Genomic DNA, 20,743 nt, shown 5'->3' with positions numbered 1-20,743 from the left:
TATGGTGGAAGAGCAATACCCAAAGCACCACTTTGGTGTTGGGATGTGGTATGGGAAGGAACTGGCTGCCACACATCCTGTGCATCTCATCCTGATGGCCAGAGGACCATAGAATGCTCTGCAGCCTCAGGCAGCTTGTTTTACATAGGGTATTGCTGCAACACCTAGATATTAATGTTAACAATTTTTCACTCTGCTGCTTTGGTATTTTGTTTAGGTTTTTTATTTTTATTTTATTGATCCTTAGTATTCATTTACTCAGTTATTACCCTCCCTTTTATAGATAGAGTAGATATAAAAGGATGACTTATAGGACTCAACAACATTAAAACCACAATCAAAAGTAATCAAGCAGCATCAGTCAAGTATAAAAATGTCAGCAGCACTAAAAAATAATAAGAATAACTCTGTGGGTCTTAACAGACAAATAGCACTAAAAAATAATAAGAATAACTCTGTGGGTCTTAACAGACAAATACAGTTTTGTCCATGCCCTTGTCCTTGCCAGACGTGAGGGACATGGCAACCCACTGGGATTCCAAAACCAGTGTCACCTCCCAAATAGCCTCAGTTCAGGGTTTTATAATACCGGTAATAGTATTGAAGCTCAGGAGGTAGGCAGTAGCAGCCTGGGCAGCAGTGTAGGCAGGGCAGACCTACAGATTTAGAAGCAGACTGTAGCCCCCTTTTCTCATTATTTCTGCTTGTACAGTGAACATGTTGACAGTGACAGGTTCTGTCATTTCTGTCTGCACACTGAAGTGTCCATCTGTATCTTGAGATCAGGAACACTTGGAGCCTGCAATGATCTGTTATCTGGACATGATGCTTTCTTTTCAGCTTGGTAACTTTCACTGCTAACTCCACCTCTCCTGTCTGGCAGGCTGCACCCCTGAACCTCCATTAGGCACAGCTAGGCTTTGCCTTCTGAACGACCAGGAACCATCCGCTGATATGCCAGGCACCACTCATTCACTCCCAGGCTTAACCACTTGCATCTGAGAATCTTGGTCATAGGCTGCACCAAAGGGGACTGTGTGCCAGTTTTCAATCACCATCATTTCTGTTATAGAGGTGTTTGTGTCCCGATAAAGGTTGACCCAGGTTTTAATGTGCGTAGTCCAGAGAACTAAGGCCTTAGCCTCTGGTGACTGATTCTTGCTTCCAGCAAAGGGGAGACAGCACCTTTCAAATTACATTTGGAAGTGAGTTACCTTTTTCATTGCAGTTATGCTTCGGCTTGCTAGCCTCTTGCTGTTGTATGTTGCTAGGTCATTTTATTTATGTTTTGTGCTCAAAGCAGTTTCTGGGGGAAAAAATCAACAGATGTGCACATGAAGAGGAGTTCCAACTGGTAAAAAGAGCTTGTGTGTGATTCTGCTGATAGCAGCCTCATTAGCAGCCTCATTCTGCAGTTAGGTTCCTCATTGTACAGAGATTGAAAGACAGGAAATATGGTTGCCAAGCGGACTAAGCGGACCAAACCTCTGGAACTGGTGAGAAATCTTCAGGCCACAGCCTAGGATTTTATCTTCATTATCTCATTTCAAATATGGTGTGTGCTCCCTGAATGCTCAGCTCAGTTTCTCTGCATTGTGTATTCATCAAATCTTGTGTCTCGCACAAATGTCAGGCTAATGGAATGCTATAAATTGCAGAGGATAGAGATAATAGCTTCTTATATACTGTCCTTGTAAATAACCAGTCTCTCTGACATTTGCATATTTATATTAAAGCTGTTCCACTCAAACAGTATTTAGCATGATGATAGTCTCTGATGTCCGGTTGTATTTTAGTCACTTGCTCAAAAGTCACATTTGCCAACAGCTATTTTCAAGTGACTGCATGCCAAGGTGGTTTAAAAAGTGGTTTGTAGGGTAGCAGGTGTGTGTGTGTGTGTAATCTGAAGTAGGCTTTAGACAATAGCAAGTGATCCCATCTCTACTCCATGATTATATTATGGTGTGTTGTCAAAACTAGCAGAACAGCAGCTGGAGTTTGGTCTGCTTGCCAAAGTGACAGAAGCTTTATTTATTTGCATACTTACTTTGTATGTCTTGCACCATAAGTTGTTTCAGCTGGGGCATACCTTCTTGATTTATAAGTTCAGCTCACTTGCTTTATTTCAAGTATACAATAGTGCTACATACTGGTTTTGGATGTGAGAAACCCAGATTCAAATCCTCAACAAGCCATAAATCTTCCTGGGCTGCCTTGGACCATGCGGCTATTCCTCAGGCTCACTTGCCTTGCAAGAGATTGCTAGCTCCCAAGTTTCTTCTGAATGAAAGACACTCCATTCCTAAGGGATAATGATTGTGAAGCTTAACTGGCATTATATGATATATTGCTATGAAAGGAATGCTGGATTTTCTGCAGATGTATTTTTTTAATAGACAAACATGTCACAAGATTTTTCAAAAAAATTCTTATAAGCACTAGAAACTTGGGGCTAGTGTCAGGCCTGAGGAAGAAAGTGCAATTTTGTTTGACCCCCACCCCCAAAGGGGGACAGCTTGCAGTAGTGGAGGGCAACAATGGTGTCAGTGAAAGCAGTACCAGTCCAGCTGCACAGTGCTCTCTCAAGCTAGTGCTGAAAAAGGAAGTGCTAGGCAAGCACATTTTCTTGCTTATTGCCCATGCTGATATACACAGAGGCACTGATGATAAGGAAGGCAGTGGCAGCTTCAACCACCTGTCCCACTTCTCTTTACAGTCCCAGGTCTTTAATTTATTATTTTAAAAGGAGGTTGGTATCAACCTTTGTGGGCCCTGTCATTTGCCTCATAATGTCAGGCGCAGACACCAAGCCTGTAGAAAGTGACCCAAAGCACATAGGAAAATACCTTCCAGAGCTCTCTGGCTAAACCAAGCTGTACAGGCCCAAATAACACCTGAAAAGCACTGCAGAGCTACTTGAAACCCAGTCTCTCTAGGTTCTTTTGAATATATATAGTATTACCAATGAAGACACACATACATTCCCATGTGAAAACACATGGTCTTGATTAATACAGGGGTAGCCAATGGGGTACACTGTTATCGGACCCCTCCTCCTATCATTGTTAACCCTTGGTCATGCCAACCTGGGTTGATGAGTGTTAGAGTCACAACAACAACAACTGGAGGGTGCCACATTAGCTACCCCTGCATTAGAGGTGTGTCCATTGCTTCACAGCAAAATTATTTCATAAAGTTTTACAGACTTCTCCCTCCTTATTAATATTAGAATATTAGAAAGTATATTCTACACAACTGCTCTTGTGGCAAAAATTCTTAAGTAGATATTTTGAAAAGGAAGAAAAAGAAAAAAAGGTTTTTGGCTTAACACATCTCGGAACTTGATTCTGTATGAAGCAACGATGTCTTAAGAATTTCAAAGAATAGCTAGGAAAATAGTCCATATATCATTAGTTCCCTGACTGACACAACAGAACAGAATGGTACACGCTTCACTGGTTAGAAGAACACAAAGTGCTTGGTTGGTGACTTGCCTCAATTGTCTGGGGTATTGTGACAGCACATGCTTAAGAGGGTAGATACAGTAGTATCTGTATCATAACATCTGTAATAAGGTTGAATGGAGATTTAGTGTTGCATTGTCATGTTTCGCATTTCCTTTACAGGAATCTGGATGGAACTTGTAAATATAAGCCCCCGAATTTTCATTTATTGAAGTTCAAAAACCAGAGGCTTTCCAGAGTTTCCAGAGTTTTGCTCGCTACACCTTACAACTATCTATCAGCTTGTATTGCGAGGGATTTTCTATGCAGTAATCTGGCAGCAGCCTTCTAGCAGTTCCTTTGATCAATTCTGTCTCTTTATCACTGTCTGAATGCAGTGGTCAGGTGAGATTTATGTACCGGTATATAGACTCCAGGTACACATTGATGCAAGCCTCTTTGTAGGACTGAGAATTCTGTAGTATTCAAATGGTGCGTAAATAGCTTCTTGCAAGCTAGAAGTTGACTGTATTAACAATTCTTCCACTCTCTCCCTTTTTGCTTTGTATTGGCATCTTTTTTTCAGTTTGGGAACAATGGCCCCCAGTCAACAACAAAATACTGTCTGTAGTGAATATGCACCAACTTGTGAACCACATCGATTAATCCAGAGTAGTAGAGGCCCTTCCTCTGCCGACACATGTGGCTTACAGTGGTTAAAATCACAGCATCATGGTAAAACAGCATGATCACAAACAAAACACAGCAAAGACAGGCTCAGCAGATAACACAATCCTTAGATGAAACATTTTCTACCTGGAAGGTTAAAAACAGACAAAGAAACCCATTCACTAATCAAAGGGGGCCACCTTGGGGCAAGGTGTTATTATAATATTGGCATCTCCACTAAAAAGGCTCTATCTCTTGCCCCAACCAGCCATGGATCCACTTTAAGGTGGGGCACCTCTGTGCTTAACCGTAATGAGCTGGCAAGCTACCAATGTGTCCTAGATTAGTTGGTCATAGAACTCGCCAGGGGGGCAGTGACCCTGGGCTTAATCTTAAATAGTGGCAATGACCTGGTACGAGATGTAAGTGTTGTTGAACCAATTGGAAATAGTCAAATCTCCTCCTCCTCCTCTTATTGCCAAGAAAATCCAACTTTGTAGCATTTGACTTCAAAAGAAGAACAGTTCCAAAAATGAGGGGATTGGAAAAAGTGAATTCTATGCTTGGTGTCATTAGGAAAGCACTTGAAAACAAAACTGCAAATATAATGCCATCATACAAATCTAAGATGCCAGTGTGCTTGGAGGTTAGGAGTTTATCTGCAAGAGGGAGTGGGGCTATGGTTAGAATCTACCGTATACGCCAGTTCCTGTGCAGTGTTTGAGTCGATGATTGCTTGCTCTCTAGCTGCATGTTCTCTCAGATTACCTTGTCTTGGAGCAGAAATGGCTTTCTGTGGGATGTCCAGTTCAAGTGGAAGTGTCACTCTGTTGATGATTTTCTTGGCAGATTTTGATACTATTGCCCATGGCATCCTTCTGAGTTAGGAGCTAGAGGTTCTTGCATTGTGGTATTTCTACTGCTGATTAGATGGCCGGTTCGGAAAGGTGGTGATGAGGGAATGAAATAGCAGATAGATGTAGAATATATTTGAACTTGTCTTCCTGTTTGTTCTTAGCTTTCATAGATTCCAGAACTGAGTCTATCTATCCAACGAGCTCTTTTCTCAGGGCAGCCACTCTTTAATATGGGGACCCTAATTTTTTATTTGTTTTGTTTTGTTCAGCGAAGCCTCTGTTTGAACAAAATGATTTAGCTAATTAACACTTATAAAAGCAACCTTATTCTTATTACCTCATTTATAATTAACTCTTCTTTTATTTACCTCAACTACTTTTTTAAATTCATTTCAGACATTTGAACTTAAAACAAATGCTCTGTGTTGATCAAATAGATCAGGGGTGTCAAACTCAAATTCATCGGGGGCCGCACCAGCAGTTTGTTCACCCTCAAAGGGCCGGTTGTATCTGTAGGACTATGTGTCCACTCTTTATTCTCATAAATTATTGTCACTGCATTCAATTATTACTGTTTTATGTAATAATGTAAGTAATAACTAGCTCTGAAAGCAGAAACATAGTCAGAATAATGGCAAGTAGATATTCAAATGTACAATTATTGTACAATTTATTGAAAAATGATTTTTGGTAACTGCACTGGGTGGTGGAGGCTCGCTAGGGTTTCATAGAATCATAGAATCAGAGTTGGAAGAGACCACAAGGGCCATCCAGTCCAACCCCCTGCCAAGCAGGAAACACCATGCAGGAGCTTTGCAGAGCTACTGGTACCTGGAGATGCTGGGGTCCTTCTGCATGCAGGACAGATGTTCTGCCAGTGAGCCACCACCCTTCACCAAAGGGACTGGCTGAGGTTGACTCACTGGAGCTGCTCTCCTGGTTCCAGGGTTTAAGGGCCAGAAGTATAAAGCAGCATCCTATGTTTCTGAGGAGAGGGAGAGGGAGGGGAGGGAGGGAGGGAGGAAGGAAGAAAAGAGGGAGTGGGAGGGAGAGAGGAAGGAAGGAAAGAGGGGAGAGAAAGAAGAGTGGGAAATAAGGAAGGGAATAAAGAAGGAAAGAAAAAGAAAGAGGGAGAGAAGACGGAAAGGGAGAAAGAAGGAAGTAGAGGGAAAGAAAGAATAAGAATGAGGGAGAGGAAGAAAGATGGGAAGGACGGAAGGAAGAAAGGAAGGAAGTAAGGAAGGAAGGAAGGAAGGAAGGAAGGAAGGAAGAAAGAAAGAAAGAAAGAAAGAAAGAAAGAAAGAAAGAAAGAAAGAAAGAAAGAAAGAAAAGAGGGAGCAGGAGGGAGAGAGGAAGGAAAGAGGTGAGAGAAAGAAGAGTAGGAAAGAAGGAATAAAGAAGGAAAGAAAAAGAAAGAGGGAGAGAAGACAGTGATAAAGAAGGAAGGAAGGAGAGGGAAAGAAAGAATAAGAACGAGAGAGAGGAAGAAAGAAAGGGAAGGGGGGGGTCGCCGCCTTGATTCAGCACCAGAAAAGAGCGCGAAGGGACCCAGGGGCAAAAAGCATTTCCCGTGCAGCGTGAGGCAGCGGGTGTCCGTTTTAGGAGAAGTGCGTAAAGCCTCAGAGTTGCACGTTCGTGAGGCTGAGCCGCTGCTGAGCTCACGTTCATGAGGCTGAGCCGCGGCAGGAGGAGGAGGAGGTGAGGCAAGAGGAGGCGGAGGAGGCGGCTTGCTCTGTAGCACTTTGAATCCTCCTCCTCCTCCACACGGCGCTGCTGGGTGTTTTGTCTGTGCTTCAGCAGCAGCAGCCGCCGTTTCCAGGCGCCGAGCCGTGGCAGGAGGAGGAGGATTCAAAGTGCTACAGAGCACTGCTGCGTCGCAGAGGCTCGGGACTCTCCGTGCGGCGCTGCCAGGCGCTGACCCGGCAAGCTGCTTCCTCCTTCTGCTGTGGCTCGGGGCGCTCCACGCAGCGCTGCTCTGGCCGCCTTTCTACCCCCCCCCCTGCCCCAGCTGTTTGTCGGCGCTTTGTCGGCGCGGCGCTTCAGCAGCAAGGTCCCGCTGCTGGGTCCCGCTGGCTGGGGCGCTCGGCGGGCCACATGACGAGGTCTGGCGGGCCGTATTTGGCCCCCGGGCCTTGTGTTTGACACCCGTGAAATAGATTATGAACATGATCTCTGTATGCACCAGTTAGATTGTAATGCTTACTTGAAAAAGTTGTTGAATCAGTGCCAAGTGCAAAGGCGTAAATGTTTTGAATCTACAAAATTCTGTGTTCAGTGACTTTTCTTTAGGAGGAGTGAAGGTTGAGTTGGTAACTCTTGTTTTATCTTCAACTTAAAACCTTCAGGCAAGGTGAAACGTTTAATATTGTCTCTTAAATATAAATTCTTAGTGACACCTGGGACTGCTGTGACAGCCTGTAATGAGCCATTGTTATAGACATGCAGGAAGAGTGTTATATATCAGAACTAGATTTGCACTGGAAGATCTAGCTCTGGAAATTTCATGTCCCCCCCCCCTTCTGTTCTACATCTTTCAGTTCTCCCTCTAAGACTGTTGCTTGAGAAGTAACAGTCTTAGATATAGACTGTAGGGACTTTCTTCAGTAGGGCAGTTAGCATTTTGTCTTGGCCAGTAATAAAAATCTGCCCTTTGTACAGAGATAATACTCCTCAGTATTAGCAAATACTAACATCTTTTATGCCCATTCTGGATTATTATTATTTTTGCCAGGACATCTGCTATATCTTTGCATAATCTTGTTGAAGTTACAAGGAAAGGTGGAAAACGGAAAGCACAGACTTCAAATGAAAGCATAGGTGGTAGAAAAGATTAAATGAGTAAATTCTAGTTTCTGTTAAATCTTTTGCATGTTTAAGGAATTGATAAGGAGTATGTGTCCACTTAGGTGTTCATTTATTTATTGCATTTATATCCCTCCTCCAAGAAACTCAAGGTGGTGTACATGGTTCTCTTGCTCCACATATAATCCTCCCCACAACCCTGTGAGGTAGGTTAGGCTGAGAGCGAGTCATTGGCCCAAGCTAACCCAGTAAGGTTCATGGCTGAGTGGGGTTTTGAACCGTGGTCTCCCAGGTCCTAGTTCAAACATTCTAACCACTACACCACACTGAGTCTGTTGTTGGACTGCAACTGTGATCACCCATGACTATTGCCCTTGCTGGCAGGAGCTGATGGGAGTTAATAGTCCCGCAACACCTGGAAGGTCACATAATGATGTTATAAAAAGATCACACAATTAATCAAATTATTTTTAACTAGAAGGTTCATACCCAGTGTTGTCTGGGAATTCTAGGAAACCCAAAACACAGTGCAGCTTTGAAATCAGTGGTTAAAGTCATGGTAGTTTGAAAGGTTTAGTCTGCTATATTGACTCTCAAAATGCTATCCAATTGCATCCGGTCGAAAATGGCTCCTTTATCTCAGAAAATACAGAAATTTGGTTATGATATCTTGAGAGAGCATAAACAGGGGGGAAAAACACAACTTTGCAAAATATATAGGCGATACAGTATAAAGAGCATACGAGTCTGCCGATGACCAGTTGGTTATTTCTGATAAAAATAAGTAAACTAGAGAGGTTTCCTTAGAATGTCTTTGCAAAGGTGATGTCCTCAGAATGTTCTGCAAGCTATTCACCCTCGGCTTTGCCACATGAAAGTGACTGACTCCTGGCATGGAATGTACGTTGCACTGAAATGTGTGCTCTAATGATTCTGAATATATGGAATATAGTTTAGCCATTCATATGCCTTTATCTATCTAGGAGTTATATTGCAGGTGATATTAAGCCTGGGAATAGTAAGCTACATTGCACATTGCAGAAGTTTTTAGAATGCCTCTGGCCACCTAGTCCTGCTCCTTCTCACTTACAGTTGAAGAAAGACGTTGCCCTTTTCAAATTACCTCCAAATGACAAAATGTGCTTCCTCAACATAAAACCTTGTTCCCTGAATAATCATTTCCATTTTATTATTCACTTGCTGCTGCTTCTTTTTTTTGAAATAGATTCAGACTTTGGGATCTCTCTCTCTCTCTCTCTCTCTCTCTCTCTCTCTCTCTCTCTCTCTCTCTCTCTCTCTCTCTCTCTCTCTCTCTCTCTCTTTCTCTCCTGTTCTGTGACTTCTACAAATATTGTATGTTGGTAACCATACGGACTGAGGGGGTTTTTGTTTTGTTGTTTTTTTTAGTTTGAAGAGATTCATCCCCAGTAGATTGAATCTGAGGCCACAACACTACCAGCAAACATGATTTAAATGCTGTTATAAATTGCATTTGCTGGAAGAAAGGGAAGGATAACGGACTCTGTTGACGTAGCCTAGTGGTTTGGGACTCTATCTTTCAGGAAATAAGAATGTGTACATTATTTTTAGTTCCTGTTCTGGGAAGGACAGTGATACAGATGTAGAATTCAAATGCCATACTGGCTGTTCAGAATATTCAAAACAGGCTGCAAAGCGTGTGTGGAGGGGGGAGGCAGAGAAAGAAAAGAATTTATATCTTGTTGTGTTTGCTTTCAACAGGCTAAAGTGGACTGCCCCTCTGGAAATGGAGAGAATTTTCTGAGTCAGTTGTCCCAATGCTTGGCAACACTAGCCAGCCATCTGGGTTATGATATGGATTTCTTTACCAGCAGGAAGATTCATGTACAGACATGCACACACACACACACACACACACACACACACACACACACAGAGAGAGAGAGAGAGAGAGAGAGAGAGAGAGAGAGAGAGAGAGAGAGAGAGAGAGACTGTTACATTTTTACAACAGCCAGTTATTCATGTTAGGCTTTGCTGAAAGCTAGACTTTTTATTTTTATCTTACAAGTATGTCTGTGAAACTTCAGAATGCACTAGTATAGGATCATACTAGTATGCCCTTTTCACTGTACAACACTTTAAAAGGCAGCTCATATTGGCTTCATCATTTAATTAAGGACTAGTTTTCATGTGTGCTACTTAAACTCTAAAACCTGGGGGATGGGAGAAGGCGAAAAACGGGTTCTTTCCTTAAGACATTTCAACCTAAAGATTTAGCAGGAGTTTTAAACTGAGAAACCCGAGGGCCCAATATTTGTATTTAACCACATTAAACTTCCCCCTAAACTAGATTTCAGAAAGACCTGTTTCTAGATTGCAAAAGAGAGAAAATAATTTCAACTTGTTCCAAATCTTAATGACATTCAGCATTCAATTCTACTGTGTTACCGAATGAACAGTTTTGAGGAGCTGCTCATTACAGCTGCTTCAAACAGAATTTCCATTTTATGGGAAAGTCTGATATTTCCTCTACGGCAATATAGGACTGGGATACAATTGTCAGAACTTGCACTGGTTTTTGCAGAATGAAGACTTTAAAAAATCCCCAACACCATCAACCATTGGTCTTGGTGGGAAATGAATAGAACATGCTGCTTTAGCCTAGTTCTTTTCTCTGGCTTTTGACCTAATGAATGTGCCTCCCATGGTATGTTGTTTCCTATACTGAATATAAAGTGAACCAAAAGTTCTAATAAAAACTGCCTTTTTCTGTTGGAAAAAAGGTGCTATGGAGTCCAGCTGTTCCTCATCCTATTTAAATGTGTGAATCATGCACCTTTCCCCTGAAATTCTGTATTTGGTGGTATAATAGGTAATCATGGATGTTAGACTCCTAGGGATAATTTTCACCTGGTATTTTAGTGTAGTATGGCATAATTAATGTAGATGACCTACTATGACCCTGTTATTTGCTTTACTATAGAGCAGACACAGGCATGGCACAAATGGATGCTTATAGGTTTTCTTAGCATGATACGAATAAAAAATGTGCACACACAAAATCAGAAGAGCCAATTGATTTGACCTGGTTCCTCAGTCTGAACACTGCATAGATAATTACAACCAGTTTGCCTCTCTGCCTGCCTCCAGACCACACCTGCTTTAACAATTGTATCTAGGCCATTCTTTCCGCCTTCTTTCCATATTTTTGTAAAGCGCTCAAGTTGGCCCAGTAGAGATAGTGGCAATACTCACTAAAAACAGAGTTGATGAAAAGTATAGCATATACTTAAAGAGAGAGAGAGAGAGAGAGAGAGAGAGAGAGAGAGAGAGAGAGAGAGAGAGAGAGAGAGAGAGAGAGAGAGATTTTGTTTGTCTGATGGTAGCCTTCATTCCAGTTGCATAAACAAATAGAAAGTTATTGCCTGGTATCTTGAGTGGAAACAAGTTAGGCATTGGTTACATTCTGGAGAAAGAGTCCCAAAGATGTAGATGTCTCTCTGTGTGAGTCTACGTTCTGTGGTGACATGCGTGGGGCATTGATAAGGAAGAGATGAGCAAGAACTGCACTACCATAATGTGAGCCTACCCAGGCACTCAGAGTCTTGTCACTCACTCTCAATGCATGTTTCAGGCAACCATGGTAGAGTTGTGAGGCTTATAATATGTTACAGGTAGGGATAGGGATCACTTGCTAAGATGGGTTTTGGTCGCTTACCCATGGCAACATGTGCTGTGGCACTGAGACCATCCCTGTGAAAACCAACACCTGCTAACCTCCTATTAGGCAAGCCTAAATTTTATTATGTATATATGATTTTAAGATCCTGATTTTATCTCTGTTTGTTGTGTCCACTGTTTTTAATACCTGCCACTATTTTTATTTAACATTTTATACTATTTTATGCAAACTGATTAGAGGTTTATTTATTTATTATTAAGCAGTATATAAAATTGCCTTAAAAAAATAAAAAAAATAAATGTATGCTTTGGAACCTTGAGCTTTCTTGTAAATATAGTCCCAATGGCTAAATGTCTTATTTTTCCTCTCCAGGAATTCCTGTTTTGATTTGGGGTTTGTTTGTTTGTTTTGCAATTTGTTACAATACTGTAAATTGGGTTCAGTAAGTTTAGATACCTTGCAAATGAAAATGTTGTAAAAAAAATATTTATACAGTGGAATTAGATTGTTGTGACTGCTGCTGATATCAGCCTCAAGTTACCTCTCCCGGAAACATTTAGAAGTGTAAAATACCTAAAGGACACACTGTCGCGTGTTTTCCTAGCCCACTTTTAATTGTCTGCAACTTTGAGGGATGGAGAAACTTAAAATGTGATCATGGCATTGTAGTATATTGACCTCTGTATCAGGGTCTCTGTATCAGGCGCTACCTCAGTCTGTTCTCAGACACAGTGGGTTGTATTCGGTGTTAGTTATTCTGAGAGTAGACCCATTGAAATTAATGGACATGACTAACTTAAGCTAATTTATTTCAATGGGTCTACTCAGGGGAGGGGGGAATACTTAGCTAGATACATCCATGTGTTTTTATTTTCAATTTTGTATTATATGCAGCAGCTTGCTGCTCGGTTTCCCCCCTCCGTAACCAGTTTTGTATTAAAGTTCTTTTTGTTTGTGCACCCTCTTTTGGGCTGCCTCTTCATGATATTTTTCAGTCATGTTTTGAATTGAAAAATGTTACAGAGAAATAGAGGAAGCGAAGAAAACATGAAGCTACTACTCTGTAGCAGCCCCACCCTTACTTAGAATGTATAATTCTGGCCTTAGTTTAACCATGTCTGTTTCTTTTTACATTTAATTTTCTAGGTGGTTATCCGAAGCAGAAGTGGAGAACTCCTCTACCGTATTTCCCCCTGGGCAAGATATGTAACTCAGGGTACCAATGTGAACTATGACTGGGTCAATTGGGAGCCACCAACCCCATACAGAGTAAGCTGTTTTAAATAAGTTAGGGATATAGGATGGGCTGGGTGTGGGTGAGTGGTATGTTTCCTCTAAATTTACATTTTCTGATCATCTAAAAATGGGCCATTTTATACCAAATTTACTCGTAATAATTGTAAAGCCTTAGACAACATTTTACATAGAAGATAAACTTATTCGAAGGGAGGATGTGTTCGTTTTCCTTTTAATAGTTAGGAAAGTGATTCAAATCACATACATCTGCAGATGAATTTGGTACACATTTTGTGCCTGTGCATTTGTATAAATAGGTAAGCTGGAGGAAGATCTGCTGAAAAATAGACTAATGTTAGCTATAATACTTTGGTTGAAATTACATAAAAAAACAGTGCTTTCCACTATATTTGGAATCTGATACTATTTTACAAGTCAAAGCTGAAAAAAATGATTTCATAGTGGTTGTTTCACTTTTTTTTATTTATACACTGAGGCATAAAGCATGCGAATGGAATCCTTGCATGTCCTTGTATTTTGAGTTACCGTTCCTTCCCCTTGACCTCTGCCCAACATGATTACAGAAGTTATTTAACAAACTCGAGGCAACTGAGGATCTTATTGTGAGATTGAAGGACTTGTGGTGTTCTGAAGTATGTAGGTTTTCAGGAAAATTGCATTCAATTTTTAATTTGGTATGCATTAGATATATCAAGTATACAGTGATACAGATAAACAAAGAAAAAGCTTTGTTTGCAAAGTAGAAATTTACATACCAAATTGAAAAATAAATATCCATACTTGTTTGTGTTTACTCTTCCAAAAGTACATAAAAAGTTGTTAGCTGCATAAAAAAGTTGTAACCCTACAAACTTTGTGAATTTAGAAAATCTTGGCAACATTCCACAATATTGTAATCCACTCTGGTATGGCAGGCCTTACAGAGTTCTGCAAGTCCCTTGCAATTACAATTTTTGCAGCAGTCAAAAGATTGGTTATTAATTCATGGTGTTCCTTCTGCAGTATTCCTTCTAATAAGCTCAGTAAAATAACCTTTGGATTTAATGATAGGAATGGCAGATGAGATTTTTTTTTTATTTTTGTGGCGGTGGGGGTGGCAGTCAGGGAGGTAGTACAACACTTTGAGCAGATTATGTGCCTGCCAACAATAGTTAAATAATAAGTTTAAAACATGCACCTGTTTTCCCACAAACTGCTTGGAACCTTAGATTTCCCTGGAAGCTGATCAGGGTCTCCCTGGTGACCAAAGTGCTAACAGCCGGTAGTTCCACGGCCATCCTTCACCCGCCATTTATAGTACCTGAGATGGGCAATGGAGTGTGCATTCTAGGACTGTTTATTTCTTAAAGGTCAGTCCACAGTGCCCTGTGTCAACTGAGGTTTTACTTTAACTCGCACCACATAATGCTGTGCAACACAGAGAGGGTACTCGGGACTCAAATCGACAAGGAAAAGGTTTTCTGGCAGGAGAGGTTTGGGAAAAACCAATCAACCTGGTGGTTTAATTCACAAGAGGTGAATCGTAATGAAACATTCCTTCCAACTGGTGATCTTTTTTTTTTCTGGGAGAGGCTTTTTAAAGGCTGAACCCAAGCAGCTCACTGAATCCCTGGCCATTTTGGTATTCGGTTGGTGGCAAGGGACTATCATGACCAAAGAGAAAGTTTTGTGAAGGGAAATTGTACAGATGATACCAGCCTTGAGACTGAAGTCAGCTTGCCCCCCCCCCCCCACGAATTTATGTGATTTGTTATATAACAGCTGCATTTATCTTAAAGTGAATGTGCTGGTTCAGATTACCAGTTCTTGTCTAATATAACTGACAGCTTCTCACATTTTTATTCCCAAAACATTTTTCCATTGTGCAGCGGAGACATCCTGTTCCTAAGAAGCCTAAAAGCTTAAGGATCTATGAATCTCATGTGGGAATTGCTTCCCCTGAAGGGAAAATAGCTTCATATAAAAACTTCACACACAATGTACTTCCGAAAGTCAAGGATCTTGGTAAGTAATATCTGAGGCTTCTTCTGAGATAAATTTTTAATGAGCCCTGTGCTTTTATTAGAAAAGCTCATTTCGAGAGTCTGTGGATTGTCTCCGTATTGATATTTAATGCATCATAGCAATGTATTTTAGGGTGCTGAACATTCTTTTGTACTGAACCAAAGGTTTTATATATTTTTTAAAGGGACTGAAATCCTCATGTGGATGAGTGCTTTTTATAGTGTTTAGATCATTTATTTGTGGAGTACAACAACCAGAAATAAAACTCGTATTTCAAATTATTAATCTAATTGCATGTATCTTCCTGCATCTCTGCGTCACTGCATTGTTGCAAGCAAAGTAACTCATTTTTCTTTAGTACAGCTGTAAAGGAGCAAGCATTTTCTTAAAAGCTAGATTTTAAAAAATGACATTTTAAACATGCATTTCTAAAACTATTTTATAGCTGGATGCATGGGTTAGTTGCCAAGAAAACAATAAAATGAAAATAGTCATGTATAAACTAAGTAATACAGGACAGAAAAGGTTTGTGTAACTTTGTATTCAGAACTACTGAAGTGAAGAAAGTTTTAAAATAATTCTTTTAGAGGCAGTTTTTAAAGCAGTTTAAAGGACTAATATAAACCCAATTTACAAGTGAATACTCAATATTGGGAAATAGAAACACATCTGTGCCCCAGCAAAAAATAAAGGGGAAATTATATTGAAAATTGATTTTTCACTGTTGATTGAAATGTCAAAATATGTATGCCAAAATAATTGGTATTCAGTCCTTATGAGCATAGCTCACCCAGAGCAACTCAGAACACCATAAAACAATGCATAGCAACAATGTTAACAATTGCTAGGCCAGTTAAAAGAGTTTACAGACATCTGTATAAATTACCAACAAAACAATTGCTACTCAAACGGCCAATTATGAGAGAATAACCTTTAGGATAAAGTGTTCCAAAGAAGAGCAATCTCCCAAACAGCCAGCCAAGTATGCATAGCTTTTGATGCAGATCTTAATATTCAGGCAGACTCATATTGGTGTACAGTATGTGGTTCTTCGGAAATCATGGTTCCAAACTTCTAAGGCTTTAAAGGTCAAAACCAGCATCTGGTGCCACTGGTACGAATTGGCATTACATGTCCCAATCTCCTTGTTCCCACCAGCAACTCCTAATTGGAGTTTCTGGATCATCTTCAAAGGGAGACTCACATCGAACAGATTATATTAGACTATCCTGAAGGTGACTACCTAGACAAAGTTCAGTATCTCTAGTTAGGGTCATATTTGGCATATCAACCTCTTCTGGGAAACACTCTCCTAACCACAGATAGTGCAGAGTTCAGTGCAACCTCGGCAAGACAGTATGTACCTCTCTACCTAGATGGCTGTTCAGGTAACGTCACACCTAAACATTAAGGCAGGCATCCCCAAACTGCGGCCCTCCAGATGTTTTGGCCTACAACTCCCATGATCCCTAGCTAACAGGACCAGTGGCCGGGGAAGATGGGAATTGTAGTCCAAAACATCTGGAGGGCCAAAGTTTGGGGATGCCTGCATTAAGGGCTTTAAAGGTTCACACCAACACTTTGAATTTGACCCAGAAATGAACCAAAAATCAGTGCAACTGGTGCAAGGTTGGTGTCACATTCTGGTCTTATGATTCCCACCAAATATCTGCATGGCTCAGCGTAATCATGTGTCGTCAAAACAAAATTAAAAAATTCCTTCCAGTAGCACCTTAGAGACCAACTAAGTTTGTCATTGGTATGAGCTTTCGTGTGCATGCACACTTCTTCAGATATGTGTCAAGTGATGCACATTTACGGTAGACAAAAACCAAAACTTTGCATTTACACTAGTAGGACCTGAGCGATCGGAGATTGACTAGGAAAAAGGGGTATTAGTCATGGGCTAGAAGACCCCTTTCCTAGTCAATGTAGAGCAAAATAGGGTATGTACATGGGCAATGAGATCTGTTCGCTCTGTACTCTCTCTATGCCTTCTATACCTCTTCCGTTGCATGAGTGTGGACCTTGTCCCACACATGCAACAACTTAGTTGAACCACACTCATGCTGTGTACCCTATGACAGTGTTTCCCAACCTTGTGCCTCCATATGTTTTCGGACTACAATTCCCATCATTCCTGACCAGTGGTCTTGCTAGCTAGGGATGATGGGAGTTGTAGTCCCAAAACATCTGGAGGCACAAGGTTGGGAAACACTGCCCTATGACATCAATCCAGTATTCAGCAGTTGTGCATAAATAGTCTCGGCATGGAGAATAAGCTTTTAGATCTCACTCACAGTACTAGAACCTGGAGTCATCCAATGAAGCTGAACAGTGCGAGATTCAGGACAGACAAAGGAAGTATTTCTTCACGAAGTGTGTGGTCAAACTAGAAATTTGCTCCCACAAGATGTAATAATGGTTACCATCTCAACCAGCTTTCAAAGGGATAAATTTGTGAGAGCTGTTGTCCTTATGCCCTGCTTTTAGGCTTTCCATAAACATCTGGTGTCTGGTGTTTGCTGGTCTGGATGAACTTTAGTCTGATTTAGAAGGGCTGTTAGCTTTTTTTTTTTTTTCATCTTGAAGGAAGCTCCACTGTAGCTCTGTAGCTCAGGTGTTGAGGGTTGCAACCTAATTTAACTAAGGTTAACTAAGCTGATACTACCCATCTCTCACATCTGATTTGAGGGCAAAAGAAAAAAAATAAGTAGTTAATTAAGTAAACATTATGAAAATTTTGAGGAGCAGGTTAAGTGACATGGCAAAGATTTTCATGAAAACTAAGAATCAAGAGAAACTGTGGCTTCCACGGAGTTTCAAACAGATCTGAAGGTTATCCTTTGCCTATAATCCTTGCTTGGTGGCTGAAGGGGCATTTATTTGCTGACATAAAAGTTAGCTTAGTAAAAGATTTGTTTTAAGTGCTGGCGGTTTCATCATTAAACTGTACTTTTCCCTTCAGATTTCCTTCACTTAATATCACAGAAAAACATTTTGGGTTGGATAAGGGACAAAAAGAAAGGTTTTTCTTTTCCTTTGGTCCTCAGCTCCTTCAGTAAGCTTCAAAGCAAAATTCCATTGCTTTAATGTTTGTTCTTTTAGAGAGATTCCTTGAGGGAAATGAATTTGGAGAAAAATATGTTAACGATTAGATACAAATGGTGCATGTTTGAAACATTAAGGAAAGCGCAAGGTTTTGTATGTGCATAGTCGGTTACTTTTTTTCTTTTTATGATCAACAGTGTAAATATCAAAAGTGCAGTTGAAGTTCAGGACATGCAGATTGGCATAGTTAATATTCTAAAGTCAAATTATGATTATATTTGCATATTATGTACTTAAAAGGCTAATCTTTCAGTGCTTGAGAAATCAACCTTCCCAGTATGGCTGGGAAGTCAGTCTCCCGTAGGCTTTATTTTAGTAGGTTTGCTCATAACTTATTGTCTAAATTATCTTTTTCTGGCTAAATGCAATGTGTCTTTTAGCTAAAATGAATGTTTCGTAGGCCAGATACCTTGTACAAATGACAACAACAATGAATGCAATTTTGTTTCTTCCTTCTTCTTTTTCTTCTCTTTGGAAAAAAAAAAACAGGATATAATTGCATTCAGTTGATGGCTGTGATGGAACATGCTTACTACGCTAGTTTTGGTTATCAGATTACAAGCTTTTTTGCAGCATCAAGGTATGCTAAAGTGTTTTTATGTCTCATGAGTTTATTTTCGTATTCCAACATTTTTGGGTGTTTTCAAAAAGCAAGTCTTCAGATAGGCCTAGCAGTCAGTGAGGCAAAATTGAGTCAAATCTTCTGGAGGCTATATGTATGTTTGGGAAGTGCATTTTCCCTTTTATATTCTAGCTTCACAAATGTAGGAAATTGTTTTGCATTCAGTTGTTCAGTAGCTGCACTCAGCTGTGACATACCTACATCCTGAGTTGGTATAATCTCATTACACATATTTGGAATCTGCTTGATACGGCAATCGGCTTTATAGATCTGGCTACTTTATTGCTTGAAAGTTTCCTTTGAATTATTTTTTTTCAGTAAGGGCCAACTGATTTAAAGCTTTTTAAACCATGGAAAAGCAGCTCCCATGATGATGTATCCTAATAATAATTCATTATCTTTATTACTCACCCTTCATCATACAACACAAATAATATATGGTTGTTGCTGTATATGTGTAGTTCTTATTTGGTTTTAAATTGTGATACAATTTCAGACCAAATAAGTACTACACATATATGACATAAATCATGTAAGTTAGAGATCTTAAAAATACGTTTCAACTCTCTCAGCTTGGTATGCTGAGTGGATTTTTTCTGGCTATAATCTGTCCTTTAGCTCTGTTAACACTGATAACGCCTTGGCCATTGACACCTGAGATAAACATTTTCCAAACTCACCATATTGCCATGATTGTAATTTGTTTTAAACAGTTTTAATATAGAATTTTGAATTGTTGTAACCTGCATTGAGACCTTCCAGGTGGGTAAGAAATCAATCAAACAAACAAACAAACAATGCCTTTTGCTTGTCCGAGCAGAGGAAAGAGGTGTGTATAGACACTAGGATTATGCACCAGATACAGCCGAGCCCCAAGCCAAATATTCAGAGGGATTTGGACATTGTCACAGTTGAGTTTGGGCAGCCATGCATTGCTGTAGGTGGCCTAGAGCATTATTGGGGTATTAGAGGGTGGCAAAACCCCACAGAAAGCCAAGACCTCCCTGACCACCAGCTATATTTTCCCAGGAGAAGGTAAGAGCTTGGTTCTCCCTGAATCTCCTTCCTGCCTGCTGTCCTGTCCTTGAAGCAACGTGCTGCAGAATCAGTGCCTCGGTGCAACAACGGTTGTGTGCAGGCATCATGTAGGGTGCTGGATGCTTCTTTACAAGCGGCTTCCCCGCAAAGAAGGCCCATGTAAAGGAACATTTTACAGAGTTGACCCTTCCTCTGTTTTTGGTTGGGATGGGGGAATGGAGATGCAATGTTTTCTTCGCCTGCTCTCTTCCCAGCTGCATGTCTTCAGGAGAAAACAAGCTTGCACCATCCTTTACATGACAGCTGGTTAGATATTTGAAGATGGCCATCATATCTCTTCTCAGTCTTGTCTTTTCTAGGCGAAACATACCCAGCTCCCTCAACTGTTCCTTATAAGGCTTGCTTTCTAGACCCTCGATCATCTTGGCTGCCCTCCTCTGCACACATTACAGCTTTTCAATCTCCTCCTTAAATTGTGGTGCCCAGAGCTGGACAGAATATTCCAGGTGGGCAGAATAAACCAGTCCTCTAGGTCAGAAGACTGCAAAGTTGAATTCCTCCCATAATTTCCTCCTGAAATGCCTGAGAAGTGGTGCGAATTAAAACTTCAGTCTTTCCATTTGTAAGATACTTCACTGTGTTGAAGTACTTTACAGTCTTTATCTTTTACATGCTCACAGCACCCATGTCAAGACAAATTGGCTTTCATTTCTTTAAGCCTGAACAGGGGAAAGTGATTTTCTTTCATTTCTCCTAGTGGTCTTATTCTTTGGCCCTCTTTTTTTATGTTCCAGGTCTCGAGCATTTGCAGTGTGCCAACATGTGCTGGGCATAAAAAAGCTCCTTCTACTAAGTCAAGCTATTGGTCTTCCAAGGCCTGGTATCTTTGAAATAGCTTATCTCACCATTTTAACAAGAAATGTTAAAAAACCTCACACACAAAGCATATGTGTCACCACTACTGCATAGTAAACCAATAATGTTAAATGTTCAACCTTTTAGCCGTTATGGACCTCCAGATGACTTGAAGGAACTAATTGATGTGGCCCACTCAATGGGAATTACTGTCTTGCTGGATGTTGTGCACAGCCATGCATCAAAGAATTCTGAGGATGGCCTGAACAAATTTGATGGCACAGATGATGCATTTTTCCACTCTGGTCCTAGAGGAACACATGCATTGTGGGATAGCCGACTTTTTGACTACGCAAAGTAAGTATAAATAACTTGTGTGAGATACCCATTATAAAACATGGCATTTAAGAATAGTTGTGTATGC

General features: G+C 40.5%; 1 protein-coding gene across 2 annotated transcripts in view; it reads left to right on the top strand.

The window, feature by feature from the left end:
* Positions 1-20,743, top strand: part of GBE1 (1,4-alpha-glucan branching enzyme 1) — a 160,463-nt gene that overhangs the window by 59,916 nt on the left and 79,804 nt on the right. For both annotated transcript variants that reach the window (XM_035114821.2, XM_035114820.2), the window contains exons 4-7: positions 12,579-12,701; positions 14,558-14,693; positions 18,294-18,384; positions 20,467-20,676. In XM_035114821.2, coding sequence (XP_034970712.2) covers positions 12,579-12,701; positions 14,558-14,693; positions 18,294-18,384; positions 20,467-20,676 — 560 coding nt within the window. The remainder of the gene's footprint in view (positions 1-12,578; positions 12,702-14,557; positions 14,694-18,293; positions 18,385-20,466; positions 20,677-20,743) is intronic.

This window comes from Zootoca vivipara, chromosome 4 (genome assembly GCF_963506605.1).
Source record: "Zootoca vivipara chromosome 4, rZooViv1.1, whole genome shotgun sequence".
NCBI lineage: Eukaryota > Metazoa > Chordata > Lepidosauria > Squamata > Lacertidae > Zootoca > Zootoca vivipara.
The sequence above is the reverse complement of the archived record's forward strand: the minus strand, read 5'-3'. Positions and strand labels throughout refer to the sequence as shown.